Source organism: Artemia sp. Qi Xiang Cuo, chromosome 9 (assembly GCF_049724085.1).
Source record: "Artemia sp. Qi Xiang Cuo chromosome 9, ASM4972408v1, whole genome shotgun sequence".
NCBI classification, from domain to species: Eukaryota; Metazoa; Arthropoda; class Branchiopoda; order Anostraca; family Artemiidae; genus Artemia; species Artemia sp. Qi Xiang Cuo.
Window position 1 is genome coordinate 61176546 of NC_142802.1, and position 27186 is coordinate 61203731.

Genomic DNA, 27186 nt, shown 5'->3' on the forward strand with positions numbered 1-27186 from the left:
AAATTAGAAAAGTCAGAAATTCAATTTTAAACCATTCCTCACCAATACTGTTCTTAAATCTACAGTCTATTTACATTCTTTCTTGTGTTTCTTTTGACTTTCATCAGCTTCATGGCAATCTTCCAAAATCTCTTCATAAAACTCCTGTGTTTATTTCTGATTCAGCTCCATACAGCCATCGTTCATCGTTTAATATCTGCATTCCTTCTACCCCCACTATGCGATCAGATTTCAATCCCCTCATTGCTAGTCAACAGGTCTAGATTTCCTTATCTTCTTCAGTACAGAGATACCACTCGTTTGGGACTTTTAAAAGGATTCTTAAGGACCATTTAGTTAAGAATCAAACATATTAGCATTTTAATTTTATTTATTTAATTTTTTTTTAATATTTTTTTTTCCTTTTCCTTTATGGAGTTGGTATCCCCTAAGTGTATATTTCATAACGTACAATGGTCTTCTCTGCGCTTTGATTCCCACGCTTTGGGCATGTTCTCTTTTTAGCCTTATATGTTATTTGGCTATTGTTCTCTATTTTTGGTTGTTGCTTATATTGTATTTTTCTTTGTTTCTTTTTTGTATCCCCCTTGTATCCCTGGCCATGGAGTCTTTCGAGGGGAATATGAGTATTGTATTTCCATTCTGTATTTATTAGTGAATAAAACTCTGAGCTCTGAATCAAAAATATCTCCATACATAGTTATACTTGGTAGCTGTGGGTGCCAAATTTAAAAAAAAGAAACGTGAGTGAAAAATCAGCAAAAAAGAAGCTAAAAACACCGGCACAAAACTACTTAAGAAGGTGCGCTTTTCTTTCAAAGTGATTTTTGGGAATCATCAGATGGCTAATTTATGAGTTTTTACGGAAAAAGCATTGTCAACTATACTTTATCAGTTTTGCTTATTTTTTCATGGCTTGACGTTGCAACACTGTTGAACATATGGTACTGCTTGGGAATATTCGTGATTTTGAAAAAAAAGAATAATCTCGGAAATCAGGTCTTCTGGAATTAATTCACCTAAAATAGGTCCAGGGAACCAAGAAAGTTTATTTTAATGTCCTTGATACCTTTAATTTGCTAATATTCCGAAATTTATCAAGAAGTTTCATATTAAGAAGTTAAAGAAGATTGATACTATGTTACGTTTGTTCCTTTTTGTTCCTTCTCTTCCTTTTCAAGGTTTCCTTTTCAAGAAAAGGAATTTTCTTCCTTTTCAAGATCCATTCGTAAAACATGCCGGGAGAAAATATCAAACCCATTTTTCAAAAACAAACTCTAGATTTATTTTCAACATATATACCTCAAAGAAAAATAAATCTAAAACTGAAGTCTAGCCGCCTGTCATGTTTATGCAGCTCCGTGGTCGCTTTAGCCCACTAGAAATAACTAGAAAAAGGATATTCTGACTTTTTTCAATTAATCTGGCTGATTGCTTCACAAATATTCAAACTTTAATCAATCTGGTTTATTGCTTCGCAAATATTCAAACGTTTGTGTTAAATTAGAGCGAAGATAACCCATAAATAAAACTAAGACGGAATTTGACCAATAAAAAAACTACTCTGCCCACTCACAAAATATTTACTCACGTCTAATGTTTATTTATAAATATTTTCTTAGACTATGAATATTATCTATCAAAAGGCCCCAGAATGGAAAAACACACTAACCTTTTAAATTGTTGTGTTTTTATCTCTATATCCCTTTCCCACGCCTCTTCTGTCAAAATCCAAAATAGTCCAAGAATTATTACCCAATTGATTCTTAGCTGTATTTATCCCTCAAGTATCTTGGATTAATCTAGGCTAGAAATTAGCCAATTTTGGCCCAAGACCCACATGTGATATGCCAAAATTTTTAATATATCAAAATTTAATTCCTTTCTTTCGTATTTTCTTCATGTGATGGACCCCGTACATTTCGTGTCATTTTATACATGTGGACCTTAACCCGGAAAGTTTTTGTGACTCTGTTTTTAGCAAATGATGAATCACGCTAATATTTTTGCTCAAACTTGGGCTGTAAGTACCAAGGGTAGTTAAACACAGAATCTTATTGTTAAAATTGGTTAAGTGGAAACTTACACAGCCCAGAAAGATCAGAATATAATATAATATCAAAATATTATATTATATTATTGATAATAAATATTATATATATATATATATATATATATATATATATATACATATACATACATATTATAATATTCATATACAACCACAGAAAAAAAAAAATTAATGGAAGAGAACTCCTTATTCAGTTATGCAGTTTTTAGCAGTAGCAGCAGATGCTGAAATGAAAAAAGCAACCTGGGTAAAAAATAAACCAAGAAGAGTTAAAAATAAGGCAATACCAAAAAGTTTAAGAAGGTTTAGCTTTTCTTTAAAGGTGTAGATATGGGTAACAATTGGTAAACAATAAACAATAATACTGTCACAATACCAAAAATACAGTGCAAACAATAACAATAATACAGTGGTAAACAATATACTGTCAAGGTTTTAATTTCTATTCGTTTACAAATCTACCTAATTTGATTTACTTATTTATTAAAAGTTTCACTGCGGAAAATTGACAAAAATATGGTACTACCGTACCATAAAAATTTTGCAATTTAAGAAAAAAATAAAAATCACAGAATTTGCAATTATCGGGTAGGAATAGATCTAAGATGAGTCCAAGGGGAATTAATTGTTTTATTTTGACTTGCCTAGTACTTTGAGGGATTAAATAAAATTTAGAATACATTAGGAGACTATAGCTGTTTCGTTTTCATTAAATATTATGTTTTAATTTGCTTTTTATGTCCCTGAAAACATAGAAAACACAAATGCTACTGTCACTATTCATCTTTTTACGAGTCTTTTATATTCTAGTACCCTAGAAGCTTTAATTTTTAATGGGGTCGTAAATAGCAATGGACAACAGTTGGACATTACTGGTTAATGAAATGCTGAAATTATGAACAGTTTTTGCACTAAACTCATTTCAGATAAGGATGGTACTACAGATCAAATTGACAATATAGAGAGAAAAAGGGTATAAAAACAGCAGACACATAAAAATCTATGGAACGAAAAATTAAGAAAAACTCAAGAGGTCGTTAAAAAAAGTACAATATTTTAATAAGTAAAAATAAATCCAAGGACAGACTTTCCTTGTTTATATTATCAATAGAAGAATCGGTCTGAAATCGGTGAGAAATGTTGTACAACATGCAGTAACTTCAGGACTGAAATATCATATAAAAAATTAAATTTTTCTGATAAGGAAAATTTTTCCTGATTTTTTTTTTCCTGATAAAACAAGAACAAACGTACGATTTTCCTTCGTTTTCGTCCGTGTATTTCTCGAGGCATAACACGAGTCGGCTAAACGGATGAGCAACGGTCCAGGCCTCCTCCATTATAGCTTCTGGATTCCAGTGCGTCCTTTTTCTTACTTTTTCTGAAAATCAACACCAGCCTATTGAAGTTAATGTATTTAAAATTATTATCTTAATAAAATTAGTTGTTACACCTCGACAACTATTAAGCCGAGGTGACATTTCATTACTATTCACAACTATTAAGCTAATATTTCATATATAAAACATTGGAGATGAGCTGCCTGATAAAAAGGATTACGTTAATATTGTTGATACTTTTCGTCCGTGTATTTCTCGAGGCATAACGCGAGTTGGCTAAAGGACTGAGCAACGATCCTGGTCTCTTCCATTATGGCTGTGGAAAAGTCAACATTATAAAGTCATAAATTGTCAAATTTTAATCCTTCAATTCTTTTTTGAGGACCAGCACGAATTCCAACCTGACAGATCTTGTGCGCTGTCTCTAGTTTAAGAAGAACCAAACTAGTGGGAGAAGAGTTGAAGAACCAAACTAGTTTAAGAAGAACCAAACTAGTGGGAGAAGAGTGGAAAAACCAAACTAGTTTAAGAAGAACCAAACTAGTGGGAGAAGAGTTGAAGAACCAAACTAATTTAAGAAGAACCAAACTAGTGGGAGAAGAGGAGAAGAATCAAAGTAGTTTAAGAAGAACCAAACTAGTGAGAGAAGAGTGGAAGAAAACAGACTAACTTAAGAAGAACCAAACTAGAAGGAGAAAAATGGAAGAACCAAACTAGTGTAAGAAGAATGAAACTAATGGTAGGATGAATATTAGTAGGTTCGTCGTCGACTTTTTAAAGAATTATGATTTTTTACATAGGGAATTACTAAGGAGAATATTACGACACTACAGCGTCCCAAACAAAATTATTAGTATTATTGTTGATTTATATAATGAATAGCTAAGCGCTGTACAAATCATCGACAGTGACCTGACGGAATGGTTCCTAGTCCATTCTGGTGTACGACAAAGCTGTATGCTCTCTTCTGTGTTCTTCACTATTTTCATTTGCTACGTGCTTGAGACATGTCACTTTGTTGGAAGGATAGAGTTGAATGAAAGCCAAACAGATGGTGATTTTCTTTTTTCGAAGGGTAGACTTCAATAAGAGCCAAACAGATGGTGATTTTCTTCGTTGGAAGGGTATAGTTTAATGAGAGCCAAACATATTGTGATTTTCATCGTTGGAAGGGTAGACTTGAATGAGAGCCAAACAGATGGTGATTTTCTTCGTTGGAAGGGTAGAGTTGAATGAGAGCCAAACACATGGTATTTTCTTCGTTCGAAGGGTAGAGTTGAATGAGATTCAAACAGATGGTATTTTCTGATAATATTATGCTCCTTTCTCATCTAAAAGAAGATTTTCAGCAGAACACAGCCGGACTAGTAAGATTATCAGTCAGCATTCAAAAGACGACAGTCATGTACAACAACGTAAATACAACGCCGAGCTGGCCACTGAATGAGCGTGCTAGATGAGGATGCGGAATATAAATATTTTGGAAGCTTTATAAAATCTTACGGGAGCTCAGAGTGTGATTGCTTATGTAGGCAATGCTTAAGCCAGACTATGAAATTTCTGAAAGTAGCTCTGCAGTTAATTAACACGACTACCTTTTAAAGAATATGCATTTAGGCGGCAGGTGAGCCATTACAAATAGCCTATAATATATGCAAGTCAGCGTTTGGGGGGGGGGGGGGAATCTACGAAGTTTACCTAAAAATGCTGACCAAAATTTCAAAATTCTAGATTTATACAAAAGTCACTTAAAGGTTTAATTGTTCTCGCATTTCCAGCTCCAACTCTAGATGTGGGTGCTGAAAAAAAGCACAAGAAACGATTATAAATTTAATAAAATAGTTTTCCCCGACGCATCCTGGGAATCGACTAGTCTGACAAAATTACCCAAACATGAAGCACACAACCACGAAGATCCATCGACCTTTTTCTTTAATTCTCCTATTTTTAGTTCTAAGATATTATAAAGTCGTCAGGGAGTTTCAGCAAAAAGCAAACGTGCTTGCCCTTGCAAAAGGGACAAGAATAGAAAGAAAAACTTCTATTAAACAAAAAAGACACATACCTCCCTACATCTCTGAAAGACATCACAATATCCATTGTAATTATTGCACGGAGTACCAGGTTTAGCATGCATATCCGGTACGTCATAAGGGGTGTAGTTCCACTCGAAAGAGCTTCTGAAATAATGGTAAATATATTTAATCGAGCATACTACAGTTAAGTGTCACCATGCAAATTAATTTACAGCAGTCCTCGAGTTCAGGGTGCTAGAATTGGTTTGAAAATTAATGTTAGGAAGACTAAGTCACTAAGGCTAGGAATAAGTGAAGATGAAAAGGTGACGTACGGTAATGAAAAGATTGATCAGGTGATCAGCTTCACTTACCTTGGTAGTATAATTAGTAGAGATGATGGGAGCAGTGAAGATTTTAAAAATAGAATAGCCAAGGATCAGGGTGTATTTTTCACAGTTAAAAAAAGTCTGGAAGAATAGGAAGATAAGTCTGCAAACCAAGATTAGAATATTAGAAGCTACAGTGACGACAGTGGTCAAATATGGCTCTGAAGCATGGACGCTCCGAAAAGCGGATGAAGATTTGCTAGTTGTTTTCCAGAGAAATTGCTTAAGGATTGTTCTGGGTACCCTGCTGACTGACCGTATTTCAAACAATAGACTATAAAAAAAATGTGGTTCAATACCACTCTCTAGGGCTATAATGAAAGAAATGTTGAGGTGGTTAGGGCACATTGTGCGGATGAAGGATGACAGATTGCCGAAGATTGTTCTTTTCGGCCAACCATCTAGGGTTAAACGGAAAGCAGGTCGTCCCTGTCTGGGGTGGGAGGACGTCATAAAGAAAGATTTAAAGAAAATAGGAACTTCGTGGGCGGGTGTAAAAAGGGAGGCTTTGAATAGATTGGGGTGGAGGCGGAGCGTGCGTAGCTGTGTTGGCCTCAGGCGGCTTGGTGGTACGATGAGTTCTTAGTAGTAATAGTAGTAGTAGTAATATTGGAAATAAGATTTAAACAATAGACATGGAAATAATTCAGGCAAAGGATGTAAGCTGTGAGATACCTCTTGGATTCACCCTCCCCTTTTTCATACTATTAGTATATCTAGGATTTTCCCCATTGTATCTTATTTTTCTCGCATAACTTTCCTATTGTTTGTTGTTTCAATCTGAGTCGTGTCCTCTTTAAAAAGGTAATCAACCCCCCCCCCCTGAAAGATATAACTTTGTTCGTATCTGAAAAAGCAAGTACACAAGGGGTCAACAGCCCTGAACTAATAATTCTCATACTTTTCAAGTCTCGTTTTTTTCACCCACTTTCCAAGTGCGAGCCCTCTAAAATAAATTCCTGCATACATATCGGGCACACAAAACCGTTAAAGACATATTCAATAACAACAGCTTTGGCAAAAATTTAAGCAACAACATCTTTTTATATTATGTTTAAGAGGTAATTACTTGGAAAAAAAAAAAAATGTCCTCCTAATCCAGCAATTGAGACAAATGTGCACTTGAACGAGGTTTTGACCTTACTCATCTATCCAACTACCTAGGACCAAACAGTATAACCGAACCATCAACCAAATAGAAATGTCCAAACCCATGCAAAGTCGTCATCAATAAATGTAAGTCGGTGTAAATTTACAAGCAAAAGCACCTTATATCGAGCAAAATATTTCCAAGTGGAACCTTCCATTAGGGCTCATCAGAAGAAATACAAGCTGCCTTAACGGGTTTCGAAGCTTTAATTTACTTACCCGGTACAGTGCAGCCTCTACCATAAAATCTATATGGTATCCCTATGTCTAATTAGTGTTTATCTAATTAGTGTCAACACAAATTAGCTTCACGTGGTTCATGATTTGAGACTAAAAAGCCTTCAAGTTCTGATTATTTTTCGCTCCCATCAATATTATCATTTTTGTCAAATAAAGATGCACAAAATAATTTAAGCTTCGAGCTAGGTGAGAATCTTTCTTGTGCAAACAGGTAGGTCCACATCCAGAGGGGATTGGGCACCCTCCCGGAGTTTTTAGTAGATACTTGCTTATATTTTCAACATAATTGACACACATTTTTCAAAATGCCACCCTTCAGAAAAATTTCACTACTCATATCCAGTCTTCCATGAACACGATTTAGCATGAAGTCTAGAAAATCGGATTCATTTACTTCTCATGTGATTAGCCTTAATTTTTTTTGAAACTAATATTTCATGTGGTTCGTTGCTTTTTTTTTTTTGACTGCTTCTCATTACTTAACAAGTAATTTCAATTTATCCCTCTCTAAGAGAAGCTTTATGTTACATACTATGTTATACACTTTACGTTACATATATGTATACTATGTGTAACATATCATCACTTTTCTACTTAAAAATATGTTTCATCGATTTTAAAATTCAATATGATGTGTTTGGTAATGGTACAGTTTATGCCCTCTTCTGCACTAAACACTAATTAGATAAACACTAATTAGAAATCCTGAACTAAGCACATTAACAAAATTCTTACTTCATTATATTCATAAAACCTATAACTATAATTTTTTTAACTGTAAAAGTTTTAAGTTGTTCAAAGTTTTTTCTTCTATAATTTTCATTTGTTTTTTAGTTGTGTTATTTCTTATATAGACTCAGCATGCAAAACAATCACAGCCACGTTCGGGAATATCTCATTTATTTAATTACACGTATTTCAGAAAGACAAACTTTTATTAGTAACACCATTACAAAGCGAATAAAATTTATTTTAATCCTGCAATAAAAGTTTAAAGTTATTCAAAGTTTTTTCCTTCTATGATTTTCATTTGTTTTTTAGATGTGTTATTTCTTATATAGATTCAGCATGCAAAATAATAAAACTGGTTTATTTGGGAAACACATGCAATAGAATCATACAACAATTTTCTTCCGATTTTCATTTCAATTCTTTTTTCATTTTTGTGGTAAATGGTAAATTCAGATGGATAGAGGCTTTAAATTTTTAAGAAATTAAATTAAAAAAAGAAACAACAATGTATACTGGAGGGGATTGAAGTTAAAAATCTAAAGTGAAACAGGGGCTACTGTAAAAGTGAGGTGGTTGCCATTCTTCCCACAGTGAGGAGGATGTGTGAAACCTCAAAAGATGTTTTAGACCCAAATTTCAGGCTTTCCATGCGAGATCCTTCAAATCAATCTGCAGGGGTAATAATTAATCCCTAGCCTACTTTCATTGGATGAATGTATTTGGATAAACATACAATAAAGAAAGTCAACAAATCAGAGCATGTTATTGGATTTTAAACAATAGAAGATACTCTATTGACTTCTTCTGATAGCCAAGGCAATATAAGCTTAACGATGTTCAGTGTTGCCACTTTCCTAATTTCCATACATTTCTGGTAAATGATACAAAATAGACAGCTAATATTTCATTCACAAGAAAAGACATAGGTGCAATATAGTGGAGACAACATATTGATTATAGTACTTACAAACATTCTTGGTCATCTCCTGGTTTTTTACAGCAGAGCTCACAGGATTTAGTAGGAGGATCACCAGGCTTTGGAAGACACTGACAGGATTCAAGGCCATATGCCAAACAAATGGAACCGGTACATTCCTTAAAAAAGAGTTGGAAGAATTTCCCCAGACAATCTTTAAATAAACAGGACTGGAGCAGGGTCAATGAATACGTTCTTCCGGGGTAGAAACACTTTGAGCAATTAATGTTGTGCAAAAATACGCAAATGGTTTGTGTTGTTCAGAGCGTATTCTAACGACAAAATTTTTGTTCGTATAATTTTTCCGTTTTATTTTTGCTTAAATTTTTCCGTTTTATAGTCTGTTTTTTTTTTAAGAGCTATAAAAACTTTGAGCAATGATAGTTGAGCCACAATACAAAAATGGGTTTTGATTTGAGAACGTATTTTAACAACAAAATTTTTGTTTGTTTTATTTTTTCGTTTTTTTATTTTCGCTTTGATTTTTCCATTTTATAGAGCCTGTTTTTTTAAAGGGCTTGAAAAACTTTGAGCAGTGATAGTTGAACCATGATAAATGAAAATGGGCTGTGTTGTTCAGAACGTATTTTAACAACAAAATATATTTAGTTTATTTTTCTGTTTTTTTTTTCTATTTTATTTTTCTGTCTTAAAGAGTCTGTTTTTTTAAGGGTTAGAAAAAACTTTGAGCAGTGATAGTTGAGCCAAAATACAAAAAAGGGCTGTTGCTCAGAACGTATTTTACCAACAACATTCTTATTCATTTTATCTTTCTTTTTTTTCTCTGCTTTTATTTTTCCATTTTATAGAGTCTGTTTTTTCTAAGGGCTAGAAAAACTTTGAGCAGTGATAGTTGAGCCATAATACAAAAATGGGCTGTTGCTCAGAACGTACTAAACCAACATTTTATTTTGTCTTTTAATCTTTGTTCGTTTAATCTTTGTTTTTTTTTTCTCTGCTTTTATTTTTCCATTTTATAGAGTCTGTTTTTTCTAAGGGCTAGAAAAACTTTGAGCAGTGATAGTTGAGCCATAATACAAAAATGGGCTGTTGCTCAGAACGTACTAAACCAACAACATTCTTGTTCGTTTAATCTTTCTTTTTTTTTTTCTCTGCCTTTATTTTTCCATTTTATAGAGTCTGTTTTTTCTAATGGCTAGAAAAACTTTGAGAAGTGATAGTTGAGCCATAGTACAAAAATGGGCTGTTGCTCAGAACGTACTAAACCAACAACATTCTTGTTCGTTTAATCTTTTTTTTCTCTGCTTTTATTTTTCGATTTTATAGAGTCTGTTTTTTTCTAATGGCTAGAAAAACTTTGAGCAGTGATAGTTGAGCCATAATACAACAATGGCTGTTGCTCAGAACGTACTAAACCAACAACATTCTTGCTCGTTTAATCTATCTTTTTCTTTCTCTGCTTTTATTTTTCCATTTTATAGAGTCTGTTTTTTCTAAGGGCTAGAAAAACTTTGAGCAGTGATAGTTGAGCCATAATAAAACAATGGTCTGTTGCTCAGAACGTATTTTAAAAACAACATTCTTATTCGTTTTATCTTTCTTTTTTTTCTCTGCTTTTATTTTCCATTTTATAGAGTCTGTTTTTTCCAAGGGCTAGAAAAACTTTGAGCAGTAATAGTTGAGCCATAATACAACAATGGGCTGTTGCTCAGAACGTACTAAACCACCAACATTCTTGTTCGTTTAATCTTTCTTTTTCTTTCTCTGCTTTTATTTTTCCATTTTATGGAGTCTGTTTTTTCTAAGGGCTAGAAAAACTTTGACCAGTGATAGTTGATCCATAATAAAAAAAATGGGCTGTGTTGTTCAGTTAATGACAACATTAGATTTTCTTTTTATTTACCCATATTATTAGAACAAAATGCAGAAAATGTAATCGTTCATATGTTGTGCATGATCTTCCAAGTTTTGGGTATTTAAGAACTAGAACATATTTATTTTTTTTCATCCTCCATGGAAGATCCTAGGACTGAGTTAAGGGAGAATATTTTTCCAGACCCTTTCCTAGTCAAGGATTCAGCAGGAGGATGACCAGCCTTAGGAATGATTTTTGACCAGGCTTAGGATTTAGGAAGGATTTCTGTTTTATTACAGGGGTGGGGGGACTTTTAGCGCTGATGGCTGAGCAATAATAAAAAAGTGGGTTGTGTTGTTCAGAAGGGTTTTGTTGTTAAGGATCAATAGGAGTTAGTCTACATGGTCACACCGCAAAGGAACAGAGAGTTTACTTGCAAAAAATTAACCAATAAAAAGAACATTTTCTGGCTCAAATTTGACATAGATGTGACAATTCAATACAACAACAGGTCAAAAAGTCGGAGTACTTTGCATCCTTTTGTACACAAGCTTAAGGAATAATATGAATGACTTACAAAACTACTTACTTACTTAAAGCTCTTGCTCGGCAGCGTCGCCAGCGTAGAGGGAACCAGTCGTCAGCGCCGTCAGTCTTCTCCAGAGTGGTCGGTTCAGGGCGAGGGTTGTCGCTTCAGCCGGGTTGATGTTTCTGGAGGCGAGCCGATCACGGATGAAGTCCGCCCATCTGGTGCGTGGTCTTCCCCTAGGACGCCTCCAGCCGTTTGCAGCTGGGTCGAAGTCGAAGATGAGCCGGGCGGGTGTTTGGGCAGGCAGACGGAGAAGATGACCATATCAACGCAGCGAGCGAGACTCAAGCTGCTCGGACAGGGGTGTGAGTTTGAAGGACCTGAGGATTTCCAAATTTCGTACCCTGTCGGACCATCGGGAGCGTTCGATTTTTCGGAGGTGTTTCGTCTGGATGGCATCTACCTTCAGCATCTGTGTCTGAGTCAGCGTCCAAGTCTCGGCAGAATAGAGCATAACGCTGGCAACCGAAGCAGAATATATTCGTGCTTTGGTGAGGCGGCTGATCTGGGGTTTATGGAAGACTGTTTTTAGAAGGCGACCGAAGACAGAGTTTGCTTTTGCCGCTCTTGCTGATATTTCGGCATCTAGGCTTTCGTTTGAGCAGACAATTGAACCAAGGTAGGTAAACTGCTTGACAACCTCTACAGTTTGGCCACAAATTTCCACAGATGACAGGGGGTTGGACGGCGTTTTCTCAACGGGCATTATCTTGGTCTTCGACCAATTTATTTTCAGACCGAGTTTCTCAGCGGCAGAGGCCAGTGTTTCCAGTGTAGTTTTAAGGTCACTAATGTTTTCGCATATTAGCGCCACGTCGTCGGCAAAGTCGACGTCTGAAAGAACTCTTCCAGCAAAGCCTATGCCAAACGGCTGCACCTGCTGTGTTTTATTCAGGATGTGGTCTATTACACAGTTAAAGAGCTCAGGTACAGCGGCACATCCTTGCCGGACACCGTTTCTAATTTTGAAATATCCGGAAGGCCGTCCATTTACGATCACCGGACTTTCAGTGTTATTATACAGCTCTTTGAGGAGACCGACGATTTTCATTGGTACGCCAGCAGACTGGAGGATTAACCATAGTGACTGCCTATCGACAGTGTCGAAGGCAGATCGAAAATCGACAAAGGCAATGTACGCCTTCCTCTTATATTCAAGAGTTTTCTCTACTAGCTGTCTAATCGTATGGATTTGCTCGGTGGTGGACCTGCCTGGCGTGAAGCCAGCTTGCTGGGGGCGACGGAGGACATGAAGGTAGCTTGTTGCCCGTTTGAGAAGCAGCATAGCGAAGAGCTTTCCAGGAACTGAGAGTAAAGTTATCCGACGATATTTGTTACATTCTGCTTTGCTCACCTTCCTCTTGTAGATTGGTACAAGTAGGCCCTTCTTCCAGTCTGAGGGGATTTTTTCAGAGTGCCACACAAGGTTAAACAGCATTTGTAGCCAGAGGATCATGGCTGGACCCCCATTTTTAAGGAATTCCGATGTTAGGCGACAATATTCCTGGCACTTTGTTATTCTTTAGCTTGCGGGTGGCAGCTTTTATCTCAAACTATGCAAAACTACGTCAAAAATAAATCAAAGAACCAAAGTGCAATTTTTTAATAGAGAAATATACAACAGTAATCTCTCTCTCTCTGTATCAGTTCTCTTTTTCTCTTTGAACTGGAATAGGAACAACAGAAAAATATTGTTTTTTCTGGTAGCTTTGATAGCTTTTTTTGGGTAGGTTCATTCGGTGGAATTAAGGGTAATATAAATTGTTTGTGTTTTGAAATATCATAACAAAGAGAAAATAGGATTATGTAGGAGAATTATCTATATGATATCATACATCAAGTTCAAAAATGAAATTTTTCTAGCACCCATGGTGCTTTAGCGGTTCCAAAATTTTTCTTGAATTAGAAAAAAAATATAAATAATTTTTCAGTAGCTATAGGTTATGGAGAAAATTCATTTATATTTTTGAATGAGAAATGGGAAACTAAACGAAAAATACTATTGGTAAAAATTCAAAAATTCCCCTCCCCCCTATCGCGCAGAAAACAATAATTAGTACGCTAAAATTATGCACAATGAAAAAACTTTGATAGCGACTTGAATTTGATTTAGAAAAGTTGTATCAGAGTCATCTATTTTAGTTCTCAGGCATAACGGAATTTTGATCCTGCTCCTTGGTAAAATATATTAAAATAATTAGCTATTTATTTTCATTTAGCTAGGGGTTAATTTCGTAAGAGGATGTAAACTATGAAGTGGTATGCTACCTAAATGAAGGTATACAGACAAGAGAGGGGGTCATAACAACGAGCCCTGATATTACTTGTTTTTGAATACCCCATACCTTAATATATTTAATAATTTTAATAAAATAGCCTGGTTATGTGCTGTTTCGATTATCTGAGGCTTCGTACAATTAATTAGTGATCTAAAATTGTGCAAAATCTAATTTAAATTAGGAAGCTGCATTATGCTTTTTCTTCTGAATAGCAAAGGTTTTTTTCAATAATTTTTCAAACCGCCAAAGATGAGTGGGATTTCCTGTGCCAATGGTCAAATACGTAATTAAAATGACATGGCGAGTCACTGGGCCTTCAACACAGGGACAATTATTATTTTCTTTGTGTTTTAAAACTCCTGAACACAAATATAATAAGCTTTTAATCCCTCAGAGGTGCAAATTAGGGTCTTTAAAGTAAGGCGAAGAACCAAGAATTTTCAGTGGAAGATGGAGGCTGTATTGAAAGAAAGTCACGTCTTAACTCTTTTGCTGGCGCTTTGCCCGAATCTAAAACTTTTCAATGGATTTCTGGGAAAGTATGGCTCCCCTAAAGCAACGTTTAGAACGTAGATTATAAAATATTTTTTATGATTCAAATGAGGATTTTGCTGCTAATTAAGGTAGCTGCAATGCAGGCCTCCAAAGAAGCAGGGAACATAATAATGAAAAACTACATTATATTAACAAAATTTTTGGTAAAGTTAGTAATATTTAGCAATATTAATAGTATTGCTAGTATTTTCAACAAAATATAATTGGAAATTCCTACGAAAAAAATTCATAATTTCCATAGTTCTGGAATAATCAGAAGAGAGATTCTCATCAGATGTCTAGACGGCAGTAATACCGTATACACAAAACCAAATCCAAATCAGAAAACCAAAACCAAATCAAAACCAAATCAGAAAGCAATGATGAGATCCACTTACGCCCATAAAACAAACAAATTCATCATTGCACACTGTTTTGTTTGGTTTATTGATCGATAGTGGACATTCAGCGGTTGTTCCGTCACAATAACTAGAGTCTCGGCAACCATTGTCTTCCCTGCACTTGGCTCCCTGTTTTAATAAACATTCTTCTGTGCAGCAAGGCCCCTAGAAGAGTTGATAATTTTGAAAAAGAATGAAGATAGCTGTTGCTTAACCTATTTCTTTTTAAATAACTATTCCTGCAGTAACGTAAAAACGGTTATTTTTTTTTTTGTAAAATTTCAATAGCCCACTCTCAGACTAAGCAAGTTCTATCGATTGGTCATTATTCTCCAACTTTTATTTGTCATCTCGCCATAAAACCTAAGTTATTTTAAAATATCTTGTAGAACACAACTTAAATTTTGAAGAGTCGAATAGAAAATTGTCAAACATGAAAAAGAGCTCCTGCTTCCTCAAAGGAGCTACCTTACTTTAAGATAGGACAAGATACGTTCACAAACAAAAACAAAAACAGAAAAAAAAACACAAGGAACTAATCCCTATAAATGCTCCATGACCTGTAAAGGAGGGGTAATTTAGCATCAAACATCAAATTTAGACATACATATCATAAACAAACAAAAAGAGAGAAAGATATATATATATATATATATATATATATATATATATATATATATATATATATATATATATATATAAATAAAAGTTCAAATAGGGATAAAATCCTTTTAATAGACAGTGTTTTTTATAACAGTGATAGAAAGTCACAAAAATACCAGATATTTCGGTCACATATACAGTGACCGTCATCAGTGGTAAAGCTAAAATAAAACAATTTAAAACAAAAGTTTATATACTAAATCAAATAAAACTACATATTTTTTAAATCTCTAATTTTTTTCAACGCAAAGGTGAAAGCTAGTTTCTTTGACCTTCTTGGATTAAGTTCATTAGCATTCAATGATATAGCATTTGGACAAAAGTCAACTACATTGGGTGAATTGAATTTTACTCTGTAAGATTTTTATAAATAATCATAGATAGAGTTCAGCCCATATTCACCTGTATCTTGATTCAAAGCAATATTCTTGAATGAGATTTTCTTTATTTCAAGAGTTTCACGAAAAATTTGCTTTAAACCCCGATCCCTAGAAATCAAAGAGACATTCTCCAACAAAATAGAATGGTCTGGAAAATTAAAAATGTGTTCTGAAAGGGCTGAAGTGAAATCTTCAGACTTAGAATCTTGCTTTAAAGCCGAAGAAATAGAATCTTTGTGTTGTAATAATCTCATTTCCAAACTCTGGTTAGTACGTCCCACATATGAGCTTACGCACGTACAAGGGATCTGATAAAACCCACTTTGTTGCCCCAATAAAATTAGATCATTCCCAGAATTAAGAAAACTACCCAAAGCATTATTACTATTTGAAGCTACCGTTGGACCATTACTCTGTAAAATTCTTTTAACTTTTTCACTTAGTCCGGGTACATATGGTAAGGGACAAAAAACATCCTTCTCCCGAGTTGTCTCCAAGACTTCCTTAGAAATCTCTAGAAACCTTTTTCTTCTTTTTGAAAAAGTTTGGTTAATTAACCATTCTGGATACATGTTACCTATTAGTATTTTCCTTAGAAAAGACAAAGACTTTCCTTAGAAATTATATGGACTTCCCAAAATTCATAAGCCTAACCTACCATTACGACCAATTGTGTCAAGTACAAGGTCACCAACAAGCGTTTTGAGCAAATGGTTAGTGTCAATCTGTAAACCACTTTTGTCTACAAAAATTTCGTACATAAAGAATTCTTCGAATTTGATTGAAAAACTGAAAAAAGTAGAAATTTCTTCGAATTCTTTGCTTTCAAGCTTCGACATTGTATCAATGTACACAAATATTGATGTAGAAGCAGCCGAAACTCTTCTAGAAGGAAAGCTCTTAAGAAATTTGGATTTGATTAGTGGCAAAAAAGATTTGGAAGTTTCTGTAATTATGTATTTAGCAAGGTTGTGCAATAAGTTCTCTTATTTTTTTCAATTTAGAGGGGATTATTTCGAATAAATAAATGGTTTACCTATGGGGGCCCCTTTATCCCCTTTATTAGCTAATATTTTTGTGGAGAATATTGAAACAATTGCGTTAGATTCATATTTTTTAAAACATATTTTCTGGGGCCGGTATATGGATGACATTATTTCAGTATGGGATTATGGGGAGGAGATATCAAAAGGATTTTTGGAACATCTTAATTGTTTGGGAGGGGATTTAAAGTTTACCGTTGAATTGGAAGAGAATGGGAAACTTCCTTTTCTAGATGTTCTTCTTTTGAAAAATCAAAATAGTCTGGATTTTAAAATTTACAGAAAACATACAAATAAACATAGATTTTTTCCTTATAACTCAGGTCATGCACACCAAGTAAGAATTGGCTCGATCATTTCTATAACTCATCGGATCCTTAGACTTTGCTCTCCAACATTTGTTGAGGAGTTGTCTTTTCTAAAGAAAATACTAATAGGTAACATGTATCCAGAATGGTTAATTGACCAGACTTTTTCAAAAAGAAGAAAAAGGTTTCTAAAGATTTCTAAGAAAGTCGTGGAGCCAACTCGGGAGAGGAATGTTTCTTGTTCCTAACCATATGTACCCGGGCTAAGTGAAAAACTTCAAGGAATTTTACAAAGCAATGGTCTAAAGGTAGCTTCAAATAGTAATAATACTTTGTGCAGTTTTCTACATTCTGGGAAGGATCTACTTTTATTGGTGCAGCAAAGTGGCGTTTATCAGATCCCTTGTACTTGCGGAAGCTCATATATGGGACGTACTAACCAGAGTTTTTAAATGAGATTATTACAACACAAAGATTCTATTTCTTCGGCTTTAAAGCAAGATTCTAAGTCTGAAGATTTCACTTCAGCCCTTTCAGAACATATTTATAATTATCCAGACCATTTTATTTTGTTCGAGAGTGTCTCTTTGATTTCTAGGGATCGGGGTTTAAAGCAAAATTTTCTTGAAACTCTTGAAATAAAGAAAATCTTATTCAAGAATATTGCTTTGAAACAGGATACAGGTGAATATGGGCTGAACTCTATCTTTGATAATTTATTAAAATCTGACAGAGTAAAGTTCAATTCACCAAATGTAGTTGACCTTTGTCCAAATGTTATATCATTGAACGCTAATGAACCGAATCCAAGAAGGTCAAAGAGAATAGCTTATGCCTTTGCTTTGAAAAGAATTAGAGATTCAAACAATATGTAGTGTTATTTGATTTAGTATATAAACTTTTGTTTTAAATTGTTTTATTTTAGCTTTACCACTGATGACGGTCACTGTATATGTGACCGAAATATATGGTATTTTAGGGAATTTCTATCACTGTTATAAAAAACACTGTCTATTAAAAGGATTTTATCCCTATTTGAACTTTTATTTATCGTCATGGAAAGGCAGTGTGGTCTCCGAAATTATCTACGTTATATATATATATATATATATATATATATATATATATATATATATATATATATATATATAGAGAGAGAGAGAGAGAGAGAGAGAGAGAGAGAGAGAGAGAGAGAGAGAGAGAGAGAGAGAGAGAGAGAGAGAGAGAGAGAGAGAGAGAGAGAGAGAGAGAGAGAGAGAGAGAGAGAGAGAGATAGACAGACAGAGACAGAGAGACAGAGAGAGAGATTCCAGCAATGTACAATAGTTTATTCTGTTGTCTCAGTAAAAACAAGACCGGCTCCAATGGAACCTTAACAGTTATAGTAATAATGACAGATGAACAGTTATAATGATAATAAACAAAAATCATACAGAAACCGAAAATTTTTTATAAGCCTTATGAAGGTGTAAAAAAGAGTGGCATTCCTGACCTCCATTAGGAATGGCTTTCAATATTGCATGATTCGCATATAAAGGATTAAAATAAGATCATATTGAAAGAGTAAGCAGAACTTGAATATTTTGAAGAGAATTGGATTACCAGAAGAACTAAATGTAAGAAACCTGGCAATATCACCATGGAGCTGAAAAAATATGAAAATGCGCAGAAAATAATATAAAGTTTTAAAGCCCATGTAAAGACCCATTCACAATGAAATTTTAAAAGTACTGAAATTTAGCTTTTGATAATTTGAATCAATCAAATTTGTATAGAATCTTTTGATTGGTCAGAAAATTTCATGAAAAATTCTGATTGGCTCTTAGTGCTAGCTAATACCCAGTATTAGTAAAATCTCGTAATTAACGGGCCTTCACAGTTTATTTGTTGACTGATTTGTTTCGTGGATAAGAGTTGTCGCTTTATTGTAAGTGTTAGAAATCGGTTTAAAAAAAATAAGGAAAAGGCCATATAACTATAATTGGGCAACAAGAAACATGATTAAACCATAAAAGAGACTTTTCAAGATTACACCAGGAAATATACGTGCTCTTTGAATACTAAATTTTCTGCATTTTTTCATTTTAATCAAATCTACATGGTGATTTATAGATAAAACCACATCAAGACGGATACCTAATGGCCATCCTTTAATCTGCTAATTGAGCCTTTGAATAGAAAAATTTTTGATAGTTGAGAACAAACTTGAGATATAAGCAACAACAAAAAACGGTGTCTTAGAAAACTCTAACTTAGAAACAATTAGGGCAAACGATAGCTAGCATAAAAATAAAGTATAAGCGGTTCACTGAATTCATACAAGACTAAAAATCCATTCTTACAAGAGGAATAAGGGTGCTATTAGCATCAAAAGCAACTAGACAAGCCACAGAAGGCAAACTGTTGTTAGGGGCACCGGAACCGGAATATATAGGATGGTATATATGACAGCTATGCAAGGGTGTTTCATTTGTAACCACAAAATTAGGTACCAATCTTCGACTGGCCCTTGAGGGACACCATGATCAACAACATTGTTTATCGCATTACTTTTAAGGTTTTATTTGATTTTAATCTTGTTTAGTCTCATTGTTTATCAGCTTCGTATGATTATTGCTTCTTCCATTCAGTAAATAAAGAACATTACCAAAAGTAAATAGCCTGTAGCCAAAGGGTTAGTTCTAGGTAACAAGAAAAATTATCTCCCCCCTCCCCCTTATTACAGACCTATAATAAGTGATATTGTTGTATCGCTACAGAAGCAATAAAGAAATCAACGACGCAATCAATCTTAACAAGATTTTTCTTCAAAAGTCAAAGCAAAGGAAATTCAGAGTATATTCCGGGAAATAAATGCAATGTGAAACCACTACAAGAAAAGACCTGAGGCATGAAATATGAGCGTAATTCAAGATCTACAACTGCGTGATTCCCATTTTCTATACTGCAAGTAAAATACTAAAAGCACTATTGAAAGGGAATAAAGATACAGTTTAAGACGTCGACATAGCATAAGAACTTATTCAATCTCGTGAAGTTTTTCAGGAAAAGAAAACAGAACCGTTTTTCTTTGGTAAGGTGGATACCGGTTGACCGCCAACTCGTCATGGGAAAACTGGTCGCGAGAAAAATCGTTGCAGATATCACATCGCAAATGACAGATAATCCTTGTTTACTCTGGAAGATCCTTAGACCCCTTAGTTTCAGTGACAGAAGTATATCGTCGTCATCGACGCCCCCCCCCAGCGTTCATTTCACCGTTGATGTTATCACCTACATCTTAGTTTTCAACATTAGTATCAATAGTGCAGTCTTCGATTGTCATTGTCATCGTTGACGTTGTAGTGGTCGACACCATTCTTTAATCGTGTTGTCGTATTAAAAAAATGTTTTATACAAATGAAAATTCGAGGCAATACTCTACCGATGGCTGTATCAAAATCCATAAGCGTTCAACGTATTGTTTACTTTCTTTTCTTAATTAAACACAAATGACGCAATAAACTTTAGAAGGTTTACGGTTAAGGTGGGGAGGAAGTAGCCAGATCTTGTTTTATAGTGATTTCTGTTCGTTTTAAGCTTAAAGCATTCATTTTAATTTCCATCCGTTATAATGTTTATTTATTCATCTATAATTCTGTGTCATTGTCGGTTATCTTTATATTAGATGTGATCATTTATTTTAATATCCGTTTCTTTTGGGTTTAATTTATTCTTTGATAGTAGTTTCTGGTCGTTTTAAGTTTGAATTATTATAGGACTATATTTCTGCTAGTCTGCAAATTTTAAAATCACTGAATAATTCTTCATGATTGAAATATTTCTTTACTTTTCTCTGAAAAAATATCTTTTTCGGAGAGTTGTTTTTTTAATTAATATAGAAAAACGTTATAGCCCTAGAACCACACATTTCTTTGAACCACACTTTTCATACAGCCTACTGTTTCAAATACAGTCAGTCAGCCGGGTACCCAGAATAATCCGTAGGCAATTTCTCTGGAATTAAATAAAAACAACAAGTTTTTTTAACTGAAAGTCAGTGGCGGATCCAAGGGGACGCGGGGGGCGCCCCCCCCCCCTAACTTAGTCAAAAGTAGTGTAATTTACTCAATTAACTCAATTTTGCGTTAATTAAACTTGCTCCTAACGCAAGCTTATCGGATTAACCTATTTTGCGCCCCCCTAAAAATGTTTTTTCGGATCAACCTATTTTGCCCCCTCCCCTAAAAAAATCCTGGATCCGCCCGTGCTGAAAGTAGGGAGTGACATTAAAACTTAAAACGAACAGAAGTTATTCCGTATATGGAAGGGGCTCTCCCTTCCTCAACGCCTTGCTCTTTAAGCTAAAGTTTTTTCTATTTTAAAAAATAGAGTTGTGAGAAAGAGTCAAACTTTTGCGTAAAGAGCAAGGCGTTGAGGAGGGGACAGCCCCTTTCATGTACGGAATAATTTCTGTTCGTTTTAAGTTTTAATGTCGTTCCTTACTTTCAGTAAAAAGAATTGTTTTTTTTATTTAATTTCTGAACGTTTATGAATTAATACAGCTTTTGATTTTGGCTCACTGCACGCGAACAACTAATACGAAATTTGAATATTAATTTTACTTTTTTTGGCTACGTGGTATTCCCGAAAGTTGTTTAATTTTATTGACGAACGTTTTTATTAGTAATAAATATACGTAACTTACGAATTAACTTGCGTAACGAACTTCTATATTTGTGTATTTTTATTACGTGTATTAGAAGGTTCACCCCCTAGTCAATACCTCGCTCTTTACGCTAAAGTTCAAATTTTGTTCCTATTCTTTAAGAATGACCCCTTAATCACAAAGGCCGTTAATTAGAATAAATAGCTCTAATGAAATGACTAAAAAAAACTTTAGCGCAAAGAGCAAGGTATTGACTAGGGGGCGAACCCAATCATATACGTAATAATTTCTGTTCGCTTTAAGTTTTGATGTTGCTCCTTACTTTCAGTTGAAAAACGTGTTTTTTTATATTTAATTTCTGATTGTTTTTTAAATAATGCTGAGATATCTGATGCCCCCTTCATAGCAATGTCCCTTCCCCCATGGTAACTTCCTCCATGGAAAGATCAACCCACGTAACCCCCGGACCAATCCCCCCCCCACACTGCCAGAACTCCCCCTGAAAACCTCTGTATACTTCCCAATAACTAATATCCCAATGAATATTTCGCTAAGTTCATAACTTGCAGCCCTTCCTCTGGGGACTGTGGGGGATTAAATCATCCTCAAAGACATAATTTTTATATTTTCGGTCATGCTGAACAAAATGGCAATATCAAAATTTTGATCGGGTGACTTTGGGAAAAAATGAGCGTGGGAGGGGACCTAGTTGCCCTCCATTTTTTGGTCACTTAAAAAGGGCACTAGAACTTTTAATTTACGTTCGAGTGAGCTTTCCTACGATATTCTAGGATCACTGGGTCCATAGGATTACCCCTGGGGAAAAGAAACAAAAAACAAATACACGCATCCATGATCGTTCTTCTGGCAAAAAATATAAAATTCCATATTTTTGCATATAGGAGCTTGAAACCTCTACAGTAGGGTTTTTTGATACGCTGAATCTGATGATGTTATTTTCCTTAATATTCTATGACTTTTAGGGGATGTTCCCCCTTTTTTTCGAAAATAAGGCAAATTTTCTCAGGGGCCTTACTTTTAATCGGTTGATGAAAAACTTGATGAAACTTACATATTTGAAATCGGCATAAAAATCTGAGTCTTTTGATGTATCTATTTGTATCAAAATTCCGTTTTTTAGAGTTTCGGTTACTATTGAGGCGGTCGCTCCTTATGTACAGTTCGTTACTACGAACTGTTTGAAACATCTAAAACCACTTTGTATGTTTGTTGGTTCATTCCATTCAATTTATCAAACGCATTAATATTAAAGTTTTCTTGACCTGTATTTAATTATATTTCTTTTAGCCTAGGTCATATGCAAATGTTTTAATAAATAAACTCTATCATTTTACTAGATTTTATTATTAGAAAAAATATTCCAATTTATCTAGCCCCATTGGCTTGTTGCTTTGTGCATTGCGATATATACAAAGTTTAATACTGGGCATTATTTAGACGTTAGTTGTCCTTTGTTTTGATTTTGAATTGTGTTTGTGCTTTTCTTTCCCCCTTTCAGTCATATATTTGCTCATTTTAGGTTAGTTTGTTTTGTTCCGTTAATAAAGGCTCCCGGACGTGAAGCCAAAATATCCAGACTATCGTTGTTATTAGTGAAACATTATTTTTTGTTATTTTTCCATTGGTTTGCTGAAAAACAAAACTGTGTATTTTTATATATTTTCAATTCGTTTTAATTATAAGTCAAAATGCAGCGCGTTCTAAGAATTTATTTGGAATAAGAAGTATTTTTAAAAACATATTACTTTAGCGTAAAGAGCACGGGGTTGAGTGGGGAACAGCCCCTCTCATATACGGGACATTTATGTTCTTTTGAAGTTGCACTGTCGCTCTTTACTTTTATTTGAACAATGTATTTTTTTTTAATTTAACCTAAAAAAGACAAATTTCTATAAATCTTACAAGTTCAAGAGACTGCTCAAAATCTTTCGTTCGAATTTCCCTTTGTAATGTTCCCACGTCCATGTAATTCAAATAACCGTAATTAGGTTGTATCACCCTAAGTCTTACTATCAAGGATAAGAAGAGGATTCCACATCGAAACTTTTCAATTTTCGTCGAAAATAAGCAACGAGAGAACTGACCTAAATTTAGAATCTTGACTTTACGAAGCGTAAGAAACAATCCAAATGTTATCCCTTGCAACAACAATTTACCACTTGAATAATCATTTTAGGAGCATGTCAGCTTAAAGACTTGGTGCCATGTTTTCTGAGAGCGTTGTCAGCAGATGAGAATTTCAGCTTCCCCTTTCCTTTTCCTGTCCGAATGATAAACTCAAATCAGGAACTTTTAACGCAATAAAGACGGGCGAAGGAAAAAAAATAGCCAAGTAGTTTCAGGATTGGCCCATCTTGATCAATGTTGCCATTCAATTAATCTAAACAGTAGGAATACCACAAGGACGGGATTCTAGGGACAAACTTTTCAAGTTACCAAATACAGCAGGAAAACCTACAAAAACTGATCTCAAGGAAATGGGCTGGTTTCAGGTCGTAAGACCTCCCCTAATTCCTTCCCAGAGGTTGTTTTTTTAATATTATCTTTGATGCTTGGAATATTATGCTTTCATTATTTCTTACACATGAAGGTAACCACCAAAACAATCGAGTCACTTATGACTCAGAAACACCTTGAAATACAAACGTTTGCAAAGTCTTTTCGTGCTCCATAGTGTAAGACCTCTGCAATACGACCAGGAATCAGCCTGGCTGAACATTCTTAAAGTAATGATTCTATGATTGTTTAATTTTAGTTTTAACGATCGCATTTATCCCAAGCCTTATTTGATTTATACATGTGCTTTGCTGAGGACAGTTCTTGTATATAGAGCCGAAATGTACATTTAATGTATAAAAAAATTTCACTGTCTTAGAAAAATTCCCCATTGTTTTACCTTTTGTCGTTTTTATTCCAAAGTATAAAATAGTTGCAATGTTTTTCTACAAGTACTTACAGGCTCATAGAATCTTAGAAAAAAAACTAACCAAGCCTTTTCGTACTCTAAGGCATACAATAGTTGCAAGGTACCCCTTTCATATTTAGTATAAGAAATAAGACAACCGTCTATGCCGAAGACTTATTCATAGATAGTAGAATTGTTGAAAAATATAACCAAGCCTTTCCGTACTCTAAAGTATAAAACAATTACAAGGTACGACGTTCATATTTCTTGTAAAAATGAGACTACCGTCCATGCAGTCGACTTGTTCGTAGATAGTAAACTTCTTGAAAAAATATATCAAGTGTTTTTGTATTCCAAAGTATTAAATAATTGCAATTTTTCATTATTTTTATTTATTTATTTTTTACAAACAAAGACACGCGTCGATACAGTTGAGTCGTCTATCGCTCATAAAGCTAAAAAAAGCCTTTTCGTACTCTAAAGTATAAAATAGCTGCAAGCTAACACTTTCTTATTTATTATAAAATTGAGGTAATCGTCCGTTCAGTCGACTTATTCTTAGATAGTAGAATTCTTGAAAAATGTAACCAAACCTTCCAGTACTCTAAAGTATAAAACAATTACAAGGTACCACGTTCATATTTCTTGTAAAAATGAGACTACCGTCCATGCAGTCGACTTGTTCGTAGATAGTAAACTTCTTGAAAAAATATATCAAGTGTTTTTGTATTCCAAAGTATTAAATAATTGCAATTTTTCATTATTTTTATTTATTTATTTTTTACAAACAAAGACACGCGTCGATACAGTTGAGTCGTCTATCGCTCATAAAGCTAAAAAAAAGCCTTTTCGTACTCTAAAGTATAAAATAGCTGCAAGCTAAAACTTTCTTATTTATTATAAAAATGAGGTAATCGTCCGTTCAGTCGACTTATTCTTAGATAGTAGAATTCTTGAAAAATGTAACCAAACCTTCCAGTACTCTAAAGTATAAAACAATTACAAGGTACCACGTTCATATTTCTTGTAAAAATGAGACTACCGTCCATGCAGTCGACTTGTTCGTAGATAGTAAACTTCTTGAAAAAATATATCAAGTGTTTTTGTATTCCAAAGTATTAAATAATTGCAATTTTTTCATTATTTTTATTTATTTATTTTTTACAAACAAAGACACGCGTCGATACAGTTGAGTCGTCTATCGCTCATAAAACTAAAAAAAAGCCTTTTCGTACTCTAAAGTATAAAATAGCTGCAAGCTAACACTTTCTTATTTATTATAAAAATGAGGTAAACGTCCGTTCAGTCGACTTATTCTTAGATAGTAGAATTCTTGAAAAATGTAACCAAACCTTCCAGTACTCTAAAGTATAAAACAATTACAAGGTACCACGTTCATATTTCTTGTAAAAATGAGACTACCGTCCATGCAGTCGACTTGTTCGTAGATAGTAAACTTCTTGAAAAAATATATCAAGTGTTTTTGTATTCCAAAGTATTAAATAATTGCAATTTTTTCATTATTTTTATTTATTTATTTTTTACAAACAAAGACACGCGTCGATACAGTTGAGTCGTCTATCGCTCATAAAACTAAAAAAAAGCCTTTTCGTACTCCAAAGTATAAAATAGCTGCAAGCTACCACTTTCATATTTCTTAGATAGCAGAGTCGACTTATTCTTAGATAGCAGACTTCTTGAAAAAATGAAGCCATGTCTTTTCATATTCCAAAATTTAAATAGTTACAATGCAGCGCTTTCATTGTTTTTCTACAAATAGAGATATGTCCGTGGATGCAGTCGGATTGTCTATGGCTCAGATACTTCTTAAGGACACCCTAGACGGTCAATCATTTTGATCAGAAGCTTCAGTCAATCAATTGATTAAAGCATAATTGACCATCTAAGAACCTATTTGACGCTTGAGTCAAGCACTGACGGTGATTGATAGAAAGTTTGAATGACTCAATCGGTTCCTAGACGGTCAACCATACTTTAATCAATTGATTGATGGAAGCTTTTAATCAAAATGATTGACCGTCTAGGGTGTCCTTTAAAAAATATAGCCAAGTCTTTCCCCACTCCAAAATATAAAAAAATTGCAAGACGGTGCATACAACATTTTTCTGCAAGCCAATGCAGTCGAATAAAAAAATTGCAATGCGGTGCGTGCAACATCTTTCTGCAAGCCAATGCAGTCGAACAATGCAGTCGAATAAAAAATTGCAATGCGGTACGTACGAAATTTTTCTGCAAGCCAATGCATGACTCATACATCTTTTGAAGACAACCTGTGGCCAAAGGTTTTAGCACTCCGAAGTAAATATATTCGCAATGATTGTTTTCACAATTTTTTAACAAACAAGAAGGCAACAGCCGAACCAGTTTGAAGTAAACATATTCCGAATTAAATATATTCGAATATGCAGGAATATGCAGTAAATATATATTCCGAAGTAAACATACTCCGAAGTAAACATATTCGCAACGATTGTTTTCACAATTTTTCAGCAAACAAGAAGACAACAACCGAAACAGTTGAATGATTGATGGTTCATAGATTTCTTTCTGTTCCATTAGAAGTCCAATCGACGGTGGTAAAATGGTAAGAAATGACCCTTTCAATATATCTTTTATTCATTCTATTTTCAGTAAAAGAGATCCGAACAAAGAGAGAGAAATTGAGA

General features: G+C 34.3%; 1 protein-coding gene across 3 annotated transcripts in view; it reads right to left on the reverse strand.

The window, feature by feature from the left end:
- Kul (Kuzbanian-like) overlaps positions 1-27186 on the reverse strand; it is a 314434-nt gene that overhangs the window by 15278 nt on the left and 271970 nt on the right. For all 3 annotated transcript variants that reach the window (XM_089094817.1, XM_089094816.1, XM_089094818.1), the window contains exons 12-14: positions 14529-14696; positions 8904-9031; positions 5477-5591 (exon numbers count right to left, since the gene is read on the reverse strand). In XM_089094817.1, coding sequence (XP_088950943.1) covers positions 5477-5591; positions 8904-9031; positions 14529-14696 — 411 coding nt within the window. The remainder of the gene's footprint in view (positions 1-5476; positions 5592-8903; positions 9032-14528; positions 14697-27186) is intronic.